This window comes from Chaetodon trifascialis, chromosome 9, assembly GCF_039877785.1.
Source record: "Chaetodon trifascialis isolate fChaTrf1 chromosome 9, fChaTrf1.hap1, whole genome shotgun sequence".
In the NCBI taxonomy this organism is placed as follows: domain Eukaryota; kingdom Metazoa; phylum Chordata; class Actinopteri; order Chaetodontiformes; family Chaetodontidae; genus Chaetodon; species Chaetodon trifascialis.
Window position 1 is genome coordinate 7,250,537 of NC_092064.1, and position 22,584 is coordinate 7,273,120.

General features: G+C 42.5%; 1 protein-coding gene across 1 annotated transcript in view; it reads right to left on the reverse strand.

Annotated features, from left to right (window-relative positions):
• Positions 1–22,584, reverse strand: part of LOC139336031 (calsyntenin-2-like) — a 249,561-nt gene that overhangs the window by 79,547 nt on the left and 147,430 nt on the right. The window contains exons 3-5 of the mRNA XM_070969883.1: positions 21,935–22,130; positions 5,201–5,409; positions 26–175 (exon numbers count right to left, since the gene is read on the reverse strand). Coding sequence (XP_070825984.1) covers positions 26–175; positions 5,201–5,409; positions 21,935–22,130 — 555 coding nt within the window. The remainder of the gene's footprint in view (positions 1–25; positions 176–5,200; positions 5,410–21,934; positions 22,131–22,584) is intronic.

Genomic DNA, 22,584 nt, shown 5'->3' on the forward strand with positions numbered 1-22,584 from the left:
TCACACACATAGAACATGAGCCCACCTTGCCAGCCGGGTTTGCAGACAGGCTTGACGTCAATGCGGACGGGGACGCTGTGCAGGGCTCTCTTCTGGCCGCAGTCCCAGGCCGTCACCTGGATCTCATACTGCTGCTGGCGGTCGAAGCTCAGCTTCTCCGTATTCCGGATGTTGCCTTATGTGGAGAAAAGAGTTGCTCCATGTCAAATTTACCTAAAGAGCTTTTTAAAGCATACTCATTAATAGGTGCTGTAGAGTAAATTCAGTTTCCCTATAGCGCCTCATGATGAATGCATTTTGTGCTGAGCCATTTGGTTCACTGGGAGCCACAAACTACAGTTGTAAGACCCCAGATGCTAAAAATCAGTGACTAATGATGCCAGTATACAACATGTTCTGTGGTTTGGGGTAGAAGTGGTGAAGTAACTACAAACATTAAAAGCTGCTTTTGTCAAAAACAAATGACCATCAAAGCTGTTTTGTCGACTGGAAAATAATGAATATTAAAAACAACAACAACAAAAAAACATTAAAGACGTTTCTTTTATTGGAATTCTGTGACACAGTTTCTGAAAATTCTAAAATAATCGCTCATGACATCAGTGTCTGCCTCATCCATCTATTCTATTCATATGCAATTTAGTCAGCTGTCACTACTGTGGCAAATTTCTATATGAAGCTTTAATGTATCATTGGTGTAGTGTTGAGATTAAAATCTGCTTTCCGTCAGTCTGGAATAAGGCCGTTACTTCTGAACGTTCTCCACAGTTGATGTGCAGAGGAATTAAGTGTTTCAGGATGTTATTCTCAAAATGTATGAAGTACAATGTTTTTGTGAAATATTTTATTACTTGATAAATAATACAAACTCAAACCAGTAACTGAGCAACAGTCTGGAGTTAGTCAGTCATCAGAGATTTGCACACTGACTTTATGGAGTCATAAAACAGCCGTATGAGCTTTTACAGCTAAATGAGCTTTATTTTATTGTCGTCGACAGCGATATGCAACAGAAATGTTTCCATAGTGATCGCTACTCTCAGCTTTCGCATTTATTCTTAATGGAGCTGTACTTCAGCCTGATGACGGAAAAAGTACTTCTCTTTTTGCTGACTTATATGACTTTAGTTTAGCTCAGTATAAACTACAGAAAGGGTGAATGTTATGTATACACTTTAAACTGCCTTCAGGAAAGTGAGTAACAGCAGTCCCACTCAACGGAGCCTCCACTGCATAGCCTCATGTGTCTTTATGGCATTTATGACTTATTAGATAACACAGAATGCTGGTGTACTGCTGTTTATCTGCCTATACACTGTGTGTGTGTGTGTGTGTGTGTGTGTGTGTGTGTGTGTGTGTGTGTGTGTTTGCTTAAAGGAGTAATGGGTTTTTAATTTTAATTTTAAAGCATCATTATATATCATTGTCAAATTAACTGTGATGCCTTAATATAATCAGTGTAACAAATGAGATCATGGTTGTGATGACAGGTAGCCTCTATCTCTCACAAGTGGTTTGATTAGTGCTAATGTTTCCCAGAATTAAGACCACGTTTCCATTAAACCCCTGTCGCTTTCTGATGCAGTGACGATACCCCCCCCCACCACCACCTCCCTGGTGTTACTCTTCTGATACCCTCTCCATGGCTATCAGGGATGGACAGTCGAACAAGCAACAATATGGAGTTCCATTACAGGGAGTGTGTGATAATGTTTTTGGAGCTTAGCCCATGCTAGGAAAATAAAAGGAAAGTAAAAGTGACCATTCTTTTTGAAAGCTGGCTGTTGGAAATCCTCCAGTGGGCCAGCATGCATACGCCTTGTACCTTTTGTAGCTCCCTCTATGAAATCTGATAAAGTGCCCAAAGTGATGTCAGTGTCAGCTGGGTCTCAAGACTACAAGTCTGAAAAAGGGGAAAATAAAAATCTGGGGTATGAAGTTCGAAAGAGGTGATCTGACCAGAGCTCTGCAGTCTTCCCCTCATCTCTGCTGGAGGCCAGCAGCTCGATGCTACATTAGCCACTTATTAGCATGATACACACAAATCTGTTGAACTGGGGGTAATGTAGTTACCAGGTTTTGACAAGGAAGAAGAATGTGTGGAGTAAAACAGATTATATCTCTGGTTCTGCTGCATTAATTACTGATCCTTTTTCATACACTGTCCATCATGAGTTTGACAATGTTACAGGAGTACAACATTAATAAAACAGGTTGTACATACATGAACTCATTTCACATTAACAATTATTTCATTCTTTCACACATAAACACTGGGTAAGACAAATCCTGCCATTAAGTTTCAATTGTTTATTCAAATGCACATTAAAAAAAGTGTTACAAATGCTCAAATATGAACACAGGCCTGAATGTCTAGTTTTGAGTCTTCTGCTTTTAGCTTTCGGTCAAGTTAAAAGTCAGGAGTCACTGCTGCCAGTCAAGTTTATATATATATATATATATAATTTTTTTTTTTTAATCAGCTTGGTATAATTCTGCCACCTTTGTAAGAGACAGCCTTATATATACTAATGCATCAATACCAGCGTGGCAGCGATTTCGAAATGGAATGCTGCACATAGAACCTTAAAAGAAACAAATAACCCACTTGTCTATAGAGCACAATCGGCATCCAGGCCACATTCAGTGACTGAGAGTCTCCTGCCTTGTTGGTAACTGCGACCCATTTACCAAGCCAGCGTCTTTTCGCATGAGCAGAGTGCATTAAGAGAGCTCTTGTGCTCCTAATGTGTCTGTTAATATTTGATGAGTCTTCTACTACAGACGGATGACAATGCTATATGCACATCCAGGCCTGTGCACAGAGGACGCACCCTGACTGAGAACACTCGTGGAGTGTAAAGAGCATTGAAAAGAGACAGTATTGGCACTGATTGGCTGTGAGTTGAAAGGAAGCTGGGATGAGCTATTGCGACTTATATTACAGCCCGGATGCTTCTTGAGGTTTTTGTATTGTGGGGAGAGAGGTGCGGAGGGAGCTGAATGCTGATAATGTGGTGTATTTGAATACGAGTGTGTGAGTGGGAGGATTAGGTGTAATTCATATGAGGACGGCATTGTTCGCCTTCCTGCTGATCCTCTGTCTCCCCTTCAGCTTGTTTAGAATTCCTTCCCATTCCCTTTCAATGCACGTCATTGTTTCACTGTTTGCTGCCTCATCTGTTGTGCTGCCCTCTCTCGTTTTTTCACAAGTATGAATGCACACTTACACACTCACACCTTTCTGCGTGACGGAGGTTCCTCTCCCCGCTCCTTCAATTACTACATCAACTTATCCGTGTCAGCAGGCTGTGCGTGCTGTGACTGCTGGCAAGAGTGGCCAGCCAGTAAATGACTGCTTTACCCTCCATCTCACTCTCTCTATTCGCCTCTCTATCAAATGAGTGCAAACACACACACACACACACACACACACACACACACACACACACACACACACACACACACACACACACACACACACGAGCAAACTATCTTTTTGCTACTATCGTCCCTTTATAATTGCTGTCCAATTTTAGCACTGTGCTGACCAAATGTGGCTTAGCCCTTTGTTTAAAAGACAAGGCCTGCATTATTCTGTAAACTGAAGGCCAAAACTGACACTGTGCTGGTTCATCTCTTAAGGCTTAAATATATAGTTTCATAGTTAATAGTATTGTTAAAATGGCACAGTGACTTCCTTGAACAGTTGGGCACTGTAGTTTGCAGCAGAATACACAACCAGGAGTAAATAGCGGAATGGTTTAGGACTATTTTCAGCTGTGGATTAACACACATTTGGTGAGCTGTGTAGTATTTGCTGGAGCCGAATGGTTTATGAGGGATTGAGTCAAAATAAACTACAGTGTGTGTTCATGGTAATGACTCACTGATGTGTTTTAAAAAGTTTCTGGGGTAACATTGGTATTTTCATGTTTTTTTTCTTTTGACATTGACAAAAATATTGAATATCACCAGCTGTGGCCTTTTTGTTTCATTTATCCCCACAATAGCTTTACATCTACTTCTCTCCCTGATCCTCTCATAGCACTTACTCTCGCTATCACAGCCAACCTCTCCTTTCCTCCCTCCATCTTCTTCCTCTCTCCCTCAGGTGCTCTTCAGTTCAAGGGCTCTCAAAGCCTTTTCCTCAGCGGTCAATTGCTGAGCAAGACCCCTTCAAATGGAGAAAGAGAGAGAAGAGAGAGCACTCTGGCTCCAGCCTCCCCGCCGTATCATTCACAGTGCAGTGTGGCCCTAACCTCGTCCACTCAGTCTTTTCACTGCAACACCTCAGCAGTGGGTAACTCTCGGCAGTCACTAGGAACAAAAACCGAAACATTTGCATCTACAGTACGTCTCCTAAAATAGAAAAAATAAATAAATACAGCAGAAGAGCTACTAGAGCAGCTAACAGTAGTAAAAATCAAGACATTCAAATGTAGAGTTAAAGTGTGCACTGAAGGATCCCACTTGACTTTGTGTAAACTACCCAACAAGGGTGTTAAAACAAAAAAGACAAAACTATTTGTGTATATCTGTGTGAGTAATAATAGCATAATATTTATTGGAGTGCTCAAGACCCAAAGGGCAAGTGGCAACTCGGTAAAGTCAAGTAAGTTTGGGAGTGTATTTCCAAGTATCCATGGATTCTTCTTAGCATTTATCTTTGTCAGGGTGTGTTTTTCATGTTTGTGTGCAGACATCTGTGATCTGATTTGTGGAGACTGATGGCTCTCTGGGCAAGGCTTGACTTTGTCCTTGGAAAGATGGGGGGAGACATCTGTCAGAGTATTAAGTTTTGCTACCAGAGTGTGTGCAGGTGTGTGTAGTATGAGCGCATATCTCCTGTGGCTGTAAAGTGCATGTGTGTGCATGGTTGGGATTCAGATCATGAGTGCTACTGTGTTATGACAGAAATGCGTTTTCACATCTTCTTTAAATAAGATGGAGAGCAAACGGAGAGCATGAAAACTTCAAACTTGATTTGGAAGATGTTCTTGGACATGTGGGAAATCAGTGAAATAACTGAAGCAGAAATTCTGTAGATGTGGCAGATTGAGTGCACCAAAAAAATGACAACACTTCACCACAAAACAAAACTTGAAATGCAGTGAAAATCAAATAGTGTTGATAACAATAACAAAACTCTGTATCCCTGTGGACACTATTAACATACCTTTTCCTTTCATCTACTCACCGTTGCGATCTATGGCGAAGGGCGTGCTGGTGGTGGTGATCTGGTAGTTACAGATCTGGCTGTATTGTGGGGAGCAGTCCTGGTCAGTGGCCTCAACCTGCAGAATGCTATCGTAAATCTTGCCCTCTGTCACTGCAGCTTGGTACTGGGGCTCCCGAAACACTGGGGCAAACTCATTCACATCGTTGACCTGGATGTGCACCACTGCCCTGCAAACAGTAGGGGGCAACAGAGGGGAGGGAAGCAGAGATTAGGATAGCATAGTCTATCATCTGCTTTTGAGACAGTTGACCTGTGAGATTAGACTTCATATTTCAGACAAATCATGGTAAAATGTTGCAGCTTAATAGAAATTTCCATTTCAAGATGACTGTTATTTTCACTTTTGCTAGCATTATGGCTGTAGGGATGACAATGTCAGTCTGTCAGTCGTCCCACTGCTTTGGTCCAGACTGAAATGTCTCAACAACAATTCAATGGATTTGCACAGAATCTTGTACCAGCATTACGGTCCCCTGAGGGAACTCCAAAAAACCTGGAGGCCTGTATTACACACCTGTGTCATCAGTGTCATCACCAGTGCCTGAGGACTGTACTCATTGGCTTGCATTGGACTATCCCGTCACTTGTTGGAAACGCTAGCAAAACCTAAAACGTTGTTTATTAATCCTCTTTGCCTTAACCCCAGGATTAAGCCTCCAGGTGACCTAATGTGTGATTGTAACTTCAAACAGATGTGCTTTCTAGATATTTTTTGTGACCACTGATTTACAAGAAGATTTGTTTGTATGATTTGTTCCTTGTACTGCTGGCATGGCTGCAACTATGACTTGAATTCCCTGCACATTTTCAAATGACCTTTACCTGACTTTATGATGTTAAAGTTGAAAACATGTACAACTAAATAGCTCTCAAATATACTGACATTTAGGTGGCCTTAACTATGTCCAACAACAAAAGTCTACTCATTTGGGGGTCTATATACCTATCAATCAATGTGTTACTTTCTATCAACAGCTTCACAGAGCTGCTAGCATGGCTGTAGACGCTTGATTGTCTTGTTCTTACATCTACATTAAACATATACTGTGCTTGATTATTATTGGTGGAGGCACACTTCACCATTTGTAAACATGATGTTTATTTGTCACAAGGCATACTACTTAGCTTGTGAAAACAGTTGTATGCGATCTGCAGTTCTGGAGAGAGCTTTCCAAAGTCAGAAATAACCCTAATCATGTCATGGCGGCATGGTGGAGCAGCAGGTAGTGCGTGTGCCTCACAGCAAGAAGGTCGCCTTGCCCTTAGGTGTGAGTGTGAGCGTGAGTGGTTGTCTGTCTGTATATGTTGCCCTGCGATTAACTGGCGACCGGTTCAGGGTATACCCAGCCTCTCGCCGTTGACAGCTGGGATAGGCTCCAGCCCCCCCGCAACCCCAAAAAGGGGTAGTCGGGTATAGATGTCATCAGGAGGATCTTAGTAGTTAACATCATTTGTGTTTTAAACAAGTCCCAACTTTTCCAAAGTGCAATATTAAATCACTGAAGTACGCCTTTAAGCACATTTCAAAATACTCAATAAGCATTCACCACTGCATGCTCATTAATGGATTCAATTATTAATATATTCACCCAAAATCACTACTCATCCTGCAACTGGCAGAAAAATAAAATTTAACCAAGAGCTGTTGTCTTTATTTTCAAATACAGCAACAAGAAAATGAGAGAAAGAAAAAAGAGTATTTCAGAATAGGGACTTGGTTACATGAGTATTCTGTGCTGCACTGGCAACACTGGTGTAAAGCTCAGTGTCTTTGATGTCTCCACAGGCAGGAGTGTAACCGTCTCTGTCCCTGATGCTACAATGGGTGTTTGGCTCACAGAACAATTGTAGGAAGAAATCGTCCTCAGATGAGTTCGGTTTGGTGTTCGAGGGCAGAGTTCACTGCCTGTGATGAATTAGTTCAGTAACCAGTGCTTTGTGTAATATACTGCCTGACCTGACCCCAGGGTTGCTTTCATTGTGTTGCTACATGCATGCCAAAATAACACTCTGGATTTCTTCATCTACCAACATAATGCACGGTTCTCCATGTGGACTGAGCTGCACTACTTAAACATGTGGTCTGCTGGAGACTGAGACTGGGTAACAAAGAGAGACAGTGGGAGACTGGGCCCCTTTCACCACCACACAAACATATACGACTGCTATTCACTTTCTCCATGTCACACTGCGGTGAGGTCGTCCTGTCTTGGGTTATTGTCTTGTCATTTCCTGTTTTATTTTGAAAGTCTAACTCTCCTCTCGTTTCAGATCACTTGCCCTTCCTCTTGTGTCACCTGTTCGTCATCCCTGATTCCTGATTGTGTCCACCTGTTCCCCATTACCCTCATGTGTTTAAATAGTCTGCGTCTCCCTTTGTCCTGTGCCGAAGTGTTTCGTCTTATGTCCGATCACCAAAGCCTGCATCATAGCTCACAGCCACAGTCTGTATTTGTAAGTCTTGTTTCCTCGTCAGAGTGATTTTTTGTTGTAACTTCTGTAGTTTAGTTTAGCATTTATAGTCTTTTGAGTAATTTGCTCTCTTGGTTTGCCTCCCTTTGGAGTGATTTTCAGTTCATATAGTTCATAGTTGAAGTGAGTCTAGCCTCCATCTTTTAGGAGAGTTTTTTGTTTCTGTCCTGTTCTTTCTGTTTCTTTGTTAGCTCTTTCTCCATTCGGAGAGACTTTAGTTTAAAGTTTTGTAGCCTCTTGATTTTCCTCTCTGTGAGTGATTTTGATTTAGATAATTTTTATAGATCCGTGATTGAGATATTTTCCTCCTTTGGAGTGTTTTTTGTTTTCTCTAGAGTAGATGAGTATTTTCATAGATCAGGTTTCATAGCCCCTTTGTTTGCTCTGCATAGAGGTTGTCTTGACTCAAATAAAGTCTGCTCACTGTCATTCTCTGCTCCTGAGTCCTGTTTTGAGTTCGGGCCTGACAGTACACTTCGGCCAGTATGGACTCAGCAGAGGCTGGCCGGTGGGCGGCCACGTTACAGGCTCAGGAAGCCCGCATCTCTCGTCAGGAGGAGTTCCAGACGGCGATGGTGGGTCAGCTTGGCCAGCTTTCGGCCCAGGTGAGGGAGCTGACGGACCACCTGCGGCAGACAGCCCCACCATCAGCGGCGCCGGAACCCCCAGCTCCTGCTGCGGCCGCGTCCCAGGGCGTGGCCGGGATGGGAATCAAGTTGGCTTCCCCGGAGCGATACTCGGGGGAACCAGGACAATGCAGGGCTTTCCTTATTGATTGTTCCATACATTTTGAACAGCTCCCGCACGCATTCATCACAGACAAGTCTAAAATTGCATTCATGATTTCCTACCTGACAGGGAGAGCCAAAGCTTGGGCCGCCGCTGAGTGGGCTCGAGACTCTCCGCTTTGCTCCTCTTTTACAGACTTCAAAACTGCTCTCATGATGACTTTCGATCCTGTGTCGACTGACAGGGAAAAGGCCAGGGAGTTGAGCAGAGTGACACAGGGCCGGGGCTCGGTGTGCGACTATGCTATTCGCTTTCGCACCCTGGCGGCGGAGAGTGGGTGGAATAACACCGCCCTGTACGATGTCTTCCTGAAGGGGCTGGCGACTCATATCCAGGAGCTGCTGTTGCCCCTGGATTTGCCTGCGGACCTGGATTCACTCATCTCGCTTGCCATCCGGACTGACAACCGGGTTCGTGAGCTCCGGCAACCGCGGAGCAGTGGTTCGAGGTCGGAGAGGGCTCCGTGTTTTCCTGCCCCGGGGGGGCAAGTTCTCCGTGATTCACCGCCTGAGCACCGTTTTCCCTCCTTCCCCACCAGGGAAGAGGAGCCCATGCAGCTTGGCAGGACACGGCTGACACCGGAGGAGCGACGACGACGCCAGCAGGAAGGCAGCTGCTTTTACTGCGGCAAATCTAATCACCTCGTCGCTACCTGTCCGGCCAAAAAGATCCAGGAGGTGAGTCAACCCCCAGCCACGGACCGCGCTCCGCGCAGCCTGACGCCTGTTAAGGTAACGCACCATGCCATCACTATGAACATTGAGGCACTCATAGACTCTGGGGCCGATGAGAGCTTAATTGACTGGGGGCTGGCGGAGACATTGGGGTTAAAATCGAACCCCCTGGCCAGCCCCATCAAAGCCAGGGCTCTCAACGGAAAAAAACTGTTTTTGATCACTCACGCCACGGAACCACTGGATCTGCAGATCCAGGGGCATTGGGAACTCCTGACCTTTTACTTGGTTACTTCACCCTCTCAGTCTCTGGTTTTAGGCTACCCTTGGTTATGTCAACACAACCCCCACGTGAACTGGATAACAGGGGCTATTATGGGATGGGGGGAGGATTGTGTGGACCACCGCAAACCGGTTCCGGTCCAGGGGAATAACATGACTGCTATTAATCACTTCTCTGTCACCTCTGCCACAGACTCTGAAACCTCCGACCTGAGCTCCGTGCCTTCCTGCTACCACCACCTCCGAGAGGTTTTTAACAAAAGCAAGGCCTTGTCACTTCCCCCACACCGGCCCTACGACTGCGCCATAGACTTGATTCCTGGCTCCCCCATACCCAAGGGCCGGTTGTACTCCATCGCCAGGCCAGAGAGTGTGGCTCTCAGCCAAGAACCTTCACCTCCGAACCACCTCGAGGAAATTGGCACCACGCTTCGTGGGGCCATTCCCCATCACTAAGGTTATTGGTCCTGCAGCAGTTCGCCTGCGTCTGCCCCGGTCTCTCCGTGTCCACCCCACGTTCCACGTAAGCCAGGTCAAACCAGTCAAGGACAGTTCCATGGTCCCGGCCACCCCGCCCCCTCCTCCTCCGGAAGTTATAGACGGGGGTCCTGTCTACAAGGTCAAGAGGTTGCTGGCAGTGCGCACCCGGGGTCGGGGCAAGCAGTACCTGGTTGACTGGGAGGGTTATGGCCCAGAGGAGCGTCAGTGGGTCCCGTCCCGCTTCATACTGGACCGGTCCCTCATAGACGACTTTGTCAGGGACCATCCTGAACTTCCTGGGCCGTCAGGAGTCGGCCCTTAGGGGGGGGGTACTGTCACACTGCGGTGAGGTCGTCCTGTCTTGGGTTATTGTCTTGTCATTTCCTGTTTTATTTTGAAAGTCTAACTCTCCTCTCGTTTCAGATCACTTGCCCTTCCTCTTGTGTCACCTGTTCGTCATCCCTGATTCCTGATTGTGTCCACCTGTTCCCCATTACCCTCATGTGTTTAAATAGTCTGCGTCTCCCTTTGTCCTGTGCCGAAGTGTTTCGTCTTATGTCCGATCACCAAAGCCTGCATCATAGCTCACAGCCACAGTCTGTATTTGTAAGTCTTGTTTCCTCGTCAGAGTGATTTTTTGTTGTAACTTCTGTAGTTTAGTTTAGCATTTATAGTCTTTTGAGTAATTTGCTCTCTTGGTTTGCCTCCCTTTGGAGTGATTTTCAGTTCATATAGTTCATAGTTGAAGTGAGTCTAGCCTCCATCTTTTAGGAGAGTTTTTTGTTTCTGTCCTGTTCTTTCTGTTTCTTTGTTAGCTCTTTCTCCATTCGGAGAGACTTTAGTTTAAAGTTTTGTAGCCTCTTGATTTTCCTCTCTGTGAGTGATTTTGATTTAGATAATTTTTATAGATCCGTGATTGAGATATTTTCCTCCTTTGGAGTGTTTTTTGTTTTCTCTAGAGTAGATGAGTATTTTCATAGATCAGGTTTCATAGCCCCTTTGTTTGCTCTGCATAGAGGTTGTCTTGACTCAAATAAAGTCTGCTCACTGTCATTCTCTGCTCCTGAGTCCTGTTTTGAGTTCGGGCCTGACACTCCACACAAAGAAATGCATAGCTAAATCTGATCTATAAGCAGCAATTCATGTTTAGTCACACATGAAAAAACACCATTCATCACTTTAAAACATCTTCATCAATACTCTCCAACATCCAGAAGGTGACAGATTGTACAATCAATCCTTTGATTCATTGACTGACAGCTGGTGATGGGTGATGATGGGATGGAATAATACAATTTACTAATAATACAAGGCTTCAAATGGCAAATACAATGTAATGCTTTGCTTCCAGAGAGAAAAAGGGTGGAGATGAGTGTGTGGTTTATAGGATTAGCTGGTGGGTATGGTAATGATGGTGGAATTATCCCATTAAAAGAAGCTGTAAATATCTCCAACATGTGGTCTGCTGGAGATTGAGGCTGGACAACAAAGAGAGAGACAGTGGGGAGGCCGAGCCCAGGCAGAATGGATTTCCTCACCGCCTTATCTCTCCCTTTCACCACTACACAAACACAGGAGACTGTTTTTCCAGTTACTCCACACAAGCAGATGCATATACTTTAATAGGAAATAAGACACAAACAACAAACAAACAACAACAGAGCACAAACAACTGAAGTGAAAATGCAAAAGGGACGAAGAACTGGGGACAAGAAGTGGTGGTCGTGATGAAGTGTGTTTACTGAATGTCACGTACTGTTTCCACTAAACTTGAGTTTTTCCTTTTAATGCTGCTTTAAACTATTGTGTGAATCCAGCCTGTTTACAATGATCTCCACAGTGGGTGAGTCCTGACCATCCCTCAATACAGTATGGAATAAAAAAGTGGGGGAACGTGAGGTGAAACAAATGACATGTGCTCTAAGGTTCCAAATAGCCAAATTTACTCCTGTGATGGCCCTGTCAATGCAACAGGATTTGCTTCACCTTATATGTGTACATTTACATGCATTTTCAGTTCTCCTCCTTTCCCCATCAGACACATACAAACTAATCTCACCTCACATGCACACATTTCTTCATTCTTTTTTTCTTTATTTATTATCTGCATCATTCAGGAGAATTAGTCGGATTTTTCATGTATTTACAACTGTACAACGATGATTTATGATGACATCTTTATAGAGCCCCAAAGCTGACAGACTGTTGTAACAAGTTATTAAGACAAGTCAAAAGTAGTATATCTGAATGTTTTAATAAATAAAATGATTAATTAAAATACAGGGCATATATAACTATAAAGATTGTTTCCAATTAACCTCCAATCAATTGGTAAAACAAATAAAAAAATAATTGTAATCATTTTTAAATAAATTAAAACTTTTAATCAATTTTAAATTTTCTAATTCTACTCAGGGAGTCAGGGAGATGTCCATGTCCAGAGCAGTGATTGGACATGGGTGTGTGTGTGTGTGTGTGTGTGTGTGTGTGTGTGTGTGTGTGGTTAGCTAGGTTAACATCTAGCTACTGAAGTAATTTTCCATCATACACCAGCCAGTGCACACAATGTTAGTCATCTATGTACTGTACTTCACACTGCTGTAGCATCACTGTATAAACAGTGACAATAGTTAAAGCATTATAGGCAGCAAGCTGACACTAACATAGCATAACACTAACCCACTGATGTACTTTGATATGTTTACATTTTGCTATTTACTTAAAAAAGCATTTTTATATAATATTAAAAAACCATGACGCACAAATTCTCAATTCTCTCAAATCAAATTTCAAGTTAGAAAGAATTGGGAATTAGAATTATCAAGACTCTGTGTGTGTGTGTGTGTGTGTGTGTGTGTGTGTGTGTGTGTGTGTGTGTGTGTGTGTGTGTGTGTGTGTAGCTTGGTCACATTTGATTTATAGTGGTCTGGCAACATAAACATGTCATCACAGTTTGATTCAAATGTTGCTAAATTGTGATTGGGGCGAGAAATACATGACATCACCTCTTTGCAGCTATGCCCCGTCCGCTTCAAACGAGCGAGAAAACACAGATCAAACAGCCTCTTCATAAATTTCTCATGTAAATAATCAAATCTGTTGAGAAGGATTTCAGGACCTTTAAAGGATTTGAATACTGGACACAGAAACAGAACACACCCATGACTCTTTTATGACAGTGAGTAATCACTTGGCTTTAGGTTTGGAGGGGATGTTAACGGCAGTGCTAACAGCAGAGAACATGCTGACAAGTACTGACAGATGATGACAGCACCAATGTGTGAAGTAAATCCCTCAGCCAGCCTTGTTTTGTCATATTAATGATGCTTTCTCATAAACATTACCCCCCCGCATCAGCACACTCCCCGGTGATGAGGGAGCAAACATATGCTCCACTCCTCTGGGGCTTGTATGGAAAGACTGCTGTGTGTGCTCGTGTGTGTGTGTGTGTGTGTGTGTGCGTGTGTGTGTGTGTGTGTGTGTGTGTGTGTGTGTGTGTGTGTGTGTGTGTGTGTGTGTGTGTGTGTGTGTGTGTGTGTGTGTGTGTGTGTGTGTGTGATTACACATCCATGCACACAAATGCATGATATATAACTAAATGCAATAATTGTGAATATGTCTCATTGTGAGTCTGTGTTTCTCTACTGATGGCTCACATCTGGCTGAAACAGAAGTCTGACTAACTAGGGTGAGGGTGTTTGTGTCTGCGTGTGTGTGTGTGTGTGTGTGTGTGTGTGTGTGTGTGTGTGTGTGTGTGTGTGTTTTTTCATGTTACTGGAACATTGCCAAGCCGAGCCCATGGCCACCATTCCTCCCTGTGACAGGCCTCAGCTCATAAGCAGGAGGTCCACAATGAGTCAGAGTGACACAGAAAGACAGTGGGGGGGTTAAGTGAGCCCATGGGTGCGAGAATGATCACAACACCACACAAAACAAAGTGGGTAAAAAGCAGAGCCACGGGGATGGCTACTTGGAAAAAAGTCAAAGGTTAAAAAAAGCGACATCACCCTAGTGAATGAGGAAATCAGCTCCACGAGCCTGTTTTCTTTGCACTGAGACACAGACTGTGTGATCACAGTGTAGTCCAACAGAGGTGTAAAACAGAACCAAGGTCAGGTTTAAACATGACTAAAATGCAAACTGTCTGGGAGCAGAATCAACAGTGGTAGATTGGTCTAAAGACTTACATGGATAATAGGTTCGATCCAACACCAGTGTGCGACATTTAACTTTACATTCAGCAGATCAACAGCTCAAAGCTACTGTATGTTAAAGCCTGCCTAAATCAAATGACTCCATGTAAAAGGGTCAGAGCTCTGTGCAGCTTTCAGTCACTTGTAGCTTATTGCCTGCTGAGTGTAAAGAAGCAAACTGTTAGCCACAGCAAACAGCCTAGACAACAGATAGGTACTGTGTAAATATAGGATAGTAACTAACAACTTAGCAATAGTTTACTATCAAATAAATAAATCATTCATGTCCACTGAACTGAAGTTTTCCACAACGTCAAATCATGTTTAACAAAGGTGTTTAAAACTCTTAAATGCCAATATACTCTACATGACATTGAGGAGCGCTAACATGAAACAGCGAAAAGCATTAAGCAATGTGCCGCATTGAATTAATGACAGTAATTATGTAAAACGATCCAACGGATCTTGAAAAAGATGCAGCAGTTTCCCTGCAAATACAATACCTGATATCCTACCAACCACATTCATGTCAGACAGCTGTCACAGCTTGTCACGCAGGCAGAGACTTCAGTCAGCCGTGTAGCCCCTAGACTTCACTGCAAAACTATGCCATTACATATAATTGTATGACATTAGCGCCACATCAAATTGAGTTTATTTTACATTTTCATTTCATTTGACTCTTTACCACTGCAAAATTTAAAGCACACTCAGATCCTACACAGCTATGATGAACGTTTGGTTTGATTTAGGCACTAAAGCATTCGGGAAAGGTCATAGGTAGGCTTAAAGTAACTACTTAGTGTTATGGAATGAGTTTTTCATGTAAAATGAAACTCACATGCTCCTCCTGCTCGTACTGACCATTAAAAGTTCCCTCCCTGATGTGCTTCCAATTCGAGTGATTGGTGACAACATCTACAGCCCTTGTTCTTTCTAAAAACACATTTCACTGTTTATCTGAAGCTTATATAAGCTTCTTTGTGACCTTGCAGGTCTGCAAGTACTGCTGTCTGTGGAAACACAAAGAGAGAATTTCAGTCTACACAGAATACTCAAGATATTGACATGATTTATATAACTTAAAGGTATACTATGTAGGATTTTCCTAAAACCAATGTGTATAATAACTTTAAATCGTCACTTGAAGTGTGTGCTGGTGTATTTCTGCCCACAAGCATAGACCTCCTCAGTTTGCAGAAATTGTTGTTCTATAACACTGTCAAACTAATTTCTCCTTTACTTCCTACAGAAAAGAGAATATAATACGAATATAATGCTGTTCATGTGTTGTACTGAAATAGCTTTATTAAATGTAGCGAAAGACCTGAGAATTTATATGTAATCTTGACAATGTGGTCGCCCTCATCCTGTTAGATTTGACCACTGCTTTTGATACAGTTGATCATGGGTGGGTCTCTCTATTGTAGCCCTTGACTATTCTATTTCCATAAACATATACCCTCTGGGAAGCATTTGTTGTCAAATATCACTGTTATGCAGATGATGCTCTGCTATGTTTTGCCAGATGACACTAGTTCTTTGAGTGCTTTCATTACCTGCCTGATTGATATTATTATTTAGATCAGTCATTTTTTGAGAATTAAATGAGCAAAAAAAGACAGAGATTCAAAGGCAGAAGGACTGCAGTTACTGTTCATTTGTCTTTCCAAAAAAAGATTAAGACATAAGTTACATATCTGGGACTGGTATGCTTACATGCTTAATTACAAGTCACTTATATTACTGCAACTTTACAATTATAGTTAAAGAATGCTGCTTTCAGGATATTGATAAATAAAAAAGTCTATTTTGCCCAGTTACTTGCAACACCGCATTGGCCTCCTGGATCATACAGCAGTATCTTACCGATTTTAAAGTCCTTTTACTTGTTTATGAAGTCTTACATAACACCATCCTATAGCACTGTATCCATGCATGTCAAAAACATTGTTTACAGAAATAAAAGAAATGCCTTATATAATATAAAGGACTCAGAACATCTTTGCAGTAATTTTTCACAGATGTAAATATGTCATTAGAAAATGAAGTGCATGGCAAGCGGTGGAGGCAGGTGTGATTTCGATCCAGCTAAATTGTATGCAGAGACAATCAGAAACCAGCTGTATGTCAAAGCCGGGTAATGCATGTTAATGTCAGGTTAGCATTGTTCCCATCTTATCGCATATTCATCCATATTCATTATTTATCAACACTCAACTAAACACAGCCACTCAAACAGAGTCATTATTGAATGGCTCCTGTGCACACGTATGCCCACGCGCGCACACACACACACCTGCACACCCAACACAAAGGCAAAGGACTCAATTAATCTTTGTCAAGAATTAGCTGAGAGGTTGAATCATACATTTCCTTGTGTATGACTAGAATAGAAATAAACAACCCTAACTATACCAATGGGTAAATGCACACACAACACAGGATGATAACCTCATAAATATGCAAGGAAATCCCACTTCCACACTGACTAACACACTGAGACGCCTGCACAGAACTCCACTGGGCTCTGTGTAATCTCACTACAAGGTGATTATAATGTATTATAATCATGCCAGATCCTGCATACTTCATCCAAGATAGATCATATCATGGATGGGTAGTTTGGACTGTCATACCACAGAACAGAGAAATAAAGAGGAAGTGATACAAAGGAGTTAAAGCTGTAATCGCTTATGTACTTGACCAATGAGAGAAAAAGATGATTTTACCAGAATATAGCATTTAAACAACTGAATGTCCATTTGTCTCTGCAGTGTCCGCCAACATGCGAGGAAGCCCGATCGTGGTTTGAATCTGGGATGGAAACATGTGTCACTTTCTTTCATCCAGTAACTAAAGCAGACAAGCACAGATGGTGCAGTTCCTGGTGGTGCATATTCATAATTGAAACATGGAGACTATACACTCCTATTACATTATGAAGATAAACAACATATTCCTACACTTGGCGTTTTGTTTTTTGTTTTTTTCTTGCCAGGAGTAATAATCACGTCAACTAACAGGTTTTGACAGAATGAGGTTCCATTCATATTTGCATCAAGTATGACAAGCATGAAGTTAAGATCTGTGGTAGAATAAAGCGGCAACACATTGACAGAGCTGCACTATCGCTGTGGAGTCCCCTGGTCTTCTCACTGCAGGAATTTATCATGACAGCTTATGCTAACAAGGCACAGCTCTTGGCCCACTTCTTCAGTCATAAGAAATTGACTTTTTTTGTTAATGTCTGGTGTTTTCTTGGTTGTCAATGTATGTGAGTGAGTTTCTTTGCATGTTTGTGCGCAAGTTGGTTATGCGATGCACAATCAGATCAGTCTATCTATCCCCAGCTAGGGTATTTGTCTTATTTATATGTAAATGTAGGTATATCAGTGCGAATTTGACTCAGCATTTGGGATTCAGGAGTGTGTTTGTGTGTGTGTGTGCATGGCTGTCTTTCAGCTAGCCATTCCACGGGATAATTAGCATCTCCTAACTGCAGTGAGGTTAGAATATACGGGCCTCTAAGACTCACTAATGATGACTTTAATAACTACTGTGCTGCCAAGTACTGAGCATGTGTGTGAATGTGTGATTACACAGACATGAGAAAACATCTGTGTGTCTAAATTACATCTACATTTTCTCTCAAACACACTCATTTGTACACACATACACAACCTTGGGGTAGCTAACCCTGTTGTGAATGCATTACCCCCTCTGACAGCCCCCACACAGTTAACCCCCGGGCCGGTGTTGAATACATGTCGTGGTCATAGGTGTGAGTCTGGGAAGGATTATGAATATGACATGCTTTGTAAGGCAGTGAGATGTCCCTTATGCCTAATTACTCCACAGCAACAGCAGAAACTTACACAGAGCAAGGTGTGTGGGGAATGGCGAGGTACAAACAGTACAGAGAAAATTCTCGTCTTCAGACGCTAATTAGTGAGATTATATGGTTGTTTTTCAACTGCGCCCATCCCGACGGCTCAGTGCTCACGTGGCTAACTACACTGGTGAGTACTGAGATTTCCAAATTTTCAGAGGAACAATGGCAAACACTGAGACCTGTTTGGTAATGCTGTTATGCTTAACAGTGGGGCATAACCAGTTTTGCTAGTGACCCCTGATACGAAGCAATTTATATTCCTGGCCCATAGAAATTGTCCTAAAAGTCTTAAGTAAGTCTTTACTGTACGTGAATATGTAGATTTGTAGGTGTTAATAATATTTAAAACATGGGCTGATTAAAAAGCATCAGTATTACACAATCCAGGTGAAATTGTGAAAATAACCTTTGCAGCACAGAGGGGTTTTAATTAATTTCAATTTGTTGTTTAATAATTAATTGTCTCTTCTTTATTATAAGCATTTTCTAAGCTGTGCTCATTGCAAGAGGACCTAATTCAGTACATCAATGATTACAGAAAAGTCGGGACGCTGTGTAAAACATAAATAAAAATAGAATGCAAACATTTGGAAATAAACTGTGTTTACTGATAGAAAGTTTACTTTTTACGTCATTTTAATTCTGTTTTGCCAAGGAAATAAAATCCTTTTTACTATCGTGTTTTATCCTTGAACGACTGAACCCTTCCAGGGTGCCCCTTTCACGATGCTGTCACCTGTTACCAATCAACCTGTTTACCTGTGGAATGTTCCACATCTTTCCCAGTCTTTAGTTGCTCATGTGCCAACTTGTTTGAAATATGTTGCTGTATAAAATCCAGAATAAGGAGATATTTACAAAAAATCAATGAAGTTGATGAGTTCAAATATTAAATATTATATATATTAAATATTGTACTGTTTTCTATTGAGTATATGTCAAAAAAGGATTAGCAAATCATCACATTCTGATTTATTTATGTTTTACACAGCTTCCCAACTTTTGTAAGGTTGTAAACACTGGGGTGAAAAATCTCTTCTCGGAGTCGGAACCAAGGACTTTTAGATGTGAAGGGAGATAAAGTTTGGGTCAATATCAGTTTAAACTTGTCTTTCAATTGTTAACAAGAATAAGTCCAAAGCCAAGCAGCTTTGAGGTTGTTGAAATGATCTTATTCACCGAGTGAATGATCAAATGATAGCACATTATCACTGAGCAAATGATAATGTGCTACATGTCTGCAGCATCATTTTATTTCTCCAAAATACAGCATCACAGATTCAGTTTATCGCCAGTAGAAGTCCATGTACTGTACTAACTGACCCACTGGTGGGGCAGGGCAAGCAGTAACAAAATCATTTGAATATGAGTGTTTTAATCCTCAAGCTCTTTTAATTTCAGCAGCACCTGTCGGTGAAGCACTGTGTTCTACACTCCATCATATACTTTTTTCTTTGTTAATGCAGTTTGAGTTTAGTTAGGTCGTGTTAACACATTTTTTGCACTCCAGATGAGTCCAGCAGTGCTTTACACCAATTCCATTTTTCATTAATGTCTATGCTGAATCACTATTGTGTTAAAATCAATTGAAAGATACAAAATGGATATTTATCACATTTATGACTCTTTACGACCACGGCTGAGAACACTTCACACTTCAGTACAAATTGTTCATTTGGCAGAGGTCAGACCTGCAGTGTTGTAGATTAATTTGTGTTTCATTTAAAGCTGACCTGAGCAGAAACAGTCTCAAGGAGTTTAAGGTGAATTCATTCGAGCTTTGCACTTTGCTGACAATGGAATAAAGCTTTTACAGACACCTGAGACAAATATCTCAGAGGGCAGGGAGAAGCAACATGATTCAGAACTGGCAAACATTGTTATATTGGTACTTTGACTCAGAGAAAGACAGTCACTAATGTCAGCTGTTTGTTGCGGCGATTCCTGGCAGTCACCAAGAGTGGCTTCGCATGATGATGCATATATTCAAAGACTGTCCAATTGTGAGTGCAGAGGCAGTCTGACGAAATATTCAAACACTGGAGTCTGTAACGGAGACAGAAGGACTGACAGACAGAAGGACAGACTCAGACAGCGGGAGTTAGCTGAGCCGTAGCCAGTCAGGAAAAAAAAAAAATACAGGGGTGAGAAGTAGGGCAGCAGCCAGTGATAAGCAGAGCACGGAAGAATAGAGGATAAAGTGAAGTTAAAACTCATCCTGAGTCCCTCCTGATCCTCTCCCCTGTCCTCTTTAGCCGCTAATTTTCTTGACTGCTTTCCTTCTCTGCCGTTGACGTGTCATGTGTAATTCGAGCACAGCCTTAGGCGGAGATTCTTCTTCTTCCCTGTTAGCTTCTTTCTAAATCAGAGCAAGCAAGTGCGCTGTGCGGCGAGAGGCCAGCCTTGTCCTTTGAGAGTTGCCAGTGAAAGGACAGGCCATTTAAAGTGTCCCCAAATTCACTTCCCCTCCAGCGTCAGCCTGTCTTTGCCAACCAAACTGGGTCTGCGTCACAGCGGGGCACTGAGTTATGTTGATCGAAAGTAATAGTGTGACAGAATGCCAGGGTGCTTAAAAGGGATATAAAACATGATCAACAGCATGGAAATATGTAACTCAGATCCATCACCCTTTTTTCCTTGTACACAAAGTCACACACACATACACACACACTAGCAGCGCAGCAAAGAACATACAGTAAATACAAGTTATGCTCTACTGATTTAAAACTTTCACTGAGGCTTGAAGCCCCCTGCTGCTATAATTCCAGGTCTAGTGTGAATACAGTATGTGTCAGCGTGTGTGTGAGCGTCTATAAGCCAGACAAGATGATAGATTTCAGTGTGCGGCACCATTGTTGGCTGAGGTGAGGAGGTTGAGCTGTAAGACAGAGGGGAGATGTGCAGCATATAGCCAACAAAGGCAGTCTGAAGGCTTTTTTTTTTTTTTTTTTTGCAGACAGAAGCTGTTTCCTAGTGAGCCAACAAGTGTGACAAATAGTTTTTATCGGTTGACCTCTTTAAACTAGTCGACTGGTGCTTGTGGAGGTGGGTGTTGTGCTGTGTCTGTACTGGCATGGATGGTTCTCGGAGCAATCTGGGATCAAGCTGCAGCCAAGAGGATGGCAGGAGCGAAAAAAGAGTTAGAAATGTAATTTAGGTGTTGTTTGACTCATATTCAACTTTAAGGAAAGATGTAAATAGCTTTTTTCAAGTGGTTTGTGAGAAAATAAGAATTTGAAAGCTACCTCTGCCAAAGCTGCTATTAATCTAAAGAACCTGCACCTGAATGTCTACTTGTCCTTTTGTTTAGACCTCCAGATTGTTTTTCATTGGACCATCCATAGAAAATGCTCGGCACACATTGTTTGTGCTGGCAGCTTGTTGGGGCTCCACTGGAACTGAGATAAGCCCGAAACACCCACCACCAGCCAGCCTTGTGTCTATCCTTAGTTGCCCTGCTTTCATTTGCACCCACACACATGCACGCTTCATGCTCAGGAATGTCCACAGACACTCATGCAGAGCCAACTGCTTGTCATTGTTCGTATCATACTTTTTAAATCACCACTGTTTTGTGGCATAGCTGATGATTTCATTGGACTTGAGCCATTGTCTAAATGATAGATGAATCATACAATAAGTGCTTGTAGTTTTACATCATTTATCCCATGCATTTTAGTATGAATTATGAAAAATCTTGTTTATTTAAATATCTGTTCCCCTGTCCATGGTAGCATTTCCTTTTTGGATGAGTTTGTACGAGAAAACTAGGTCTAAGCATAAAGTATAAAGTCAAACCTATAAATCCCATGCTGTGCCAAGAAATGGTTATGTGAATTGTGCATATAAATGCATGTACTGTGCATGCAGTTGTGGATCCTGTCAGACAAAAGCCAGTTTCACTCACTTGTGGGATTTTTTGCCCTCCGTGCCCCCGGGGCCAGAACCGCAGTCGTGAGCCTGAATGATGAAGGTGTATTCCTTCTGCAGCTCGCAGTCCACCAGGCCGCGGGCCCTCAGCTGGCCCTCACCAGACGTACCGTTCAGCACCACTGCCTCGAACGGAGCCTCCAGCCCGTGGATGTTAAACGCACAGATCTCCCCTAGAGAGACGGACGAGAGGTAGAGGAGAGAGAGAGAGAGGAGGGATGAGGTCAGTGTTAATCACAGTCAGTCAGGTGGAATACAGGTGGAGAATGAATGATGTGCGCTTGTAAATTACTGTAGGTCTATGAAACAAAAGTCACATTTGTGTTTTTTAAGGGAACTTTTCTGAATGTTTGCTAGCCTGTATGTCTTGATCAAGAGGGAACTGTTAAGGGAATATAGTGGATTACTGCCTTCACCCTTAAATCAACAAACTGCTCTATCTTTATCCTTCTGTAATGCAGAAGAGTAAGAAGCACAGCCATGTTGGCTGTGGCGCTCCTCAGTGTGCAGACTGATTGTCACAGTCACCTCTTTAAACAGGTACGTCTGTGCACAGAATACAGTTGCAAAGTGGGAGGCGGTATGTTGCATGCCTTTACACTGAAGCCAGTGTAATGCCACATGATT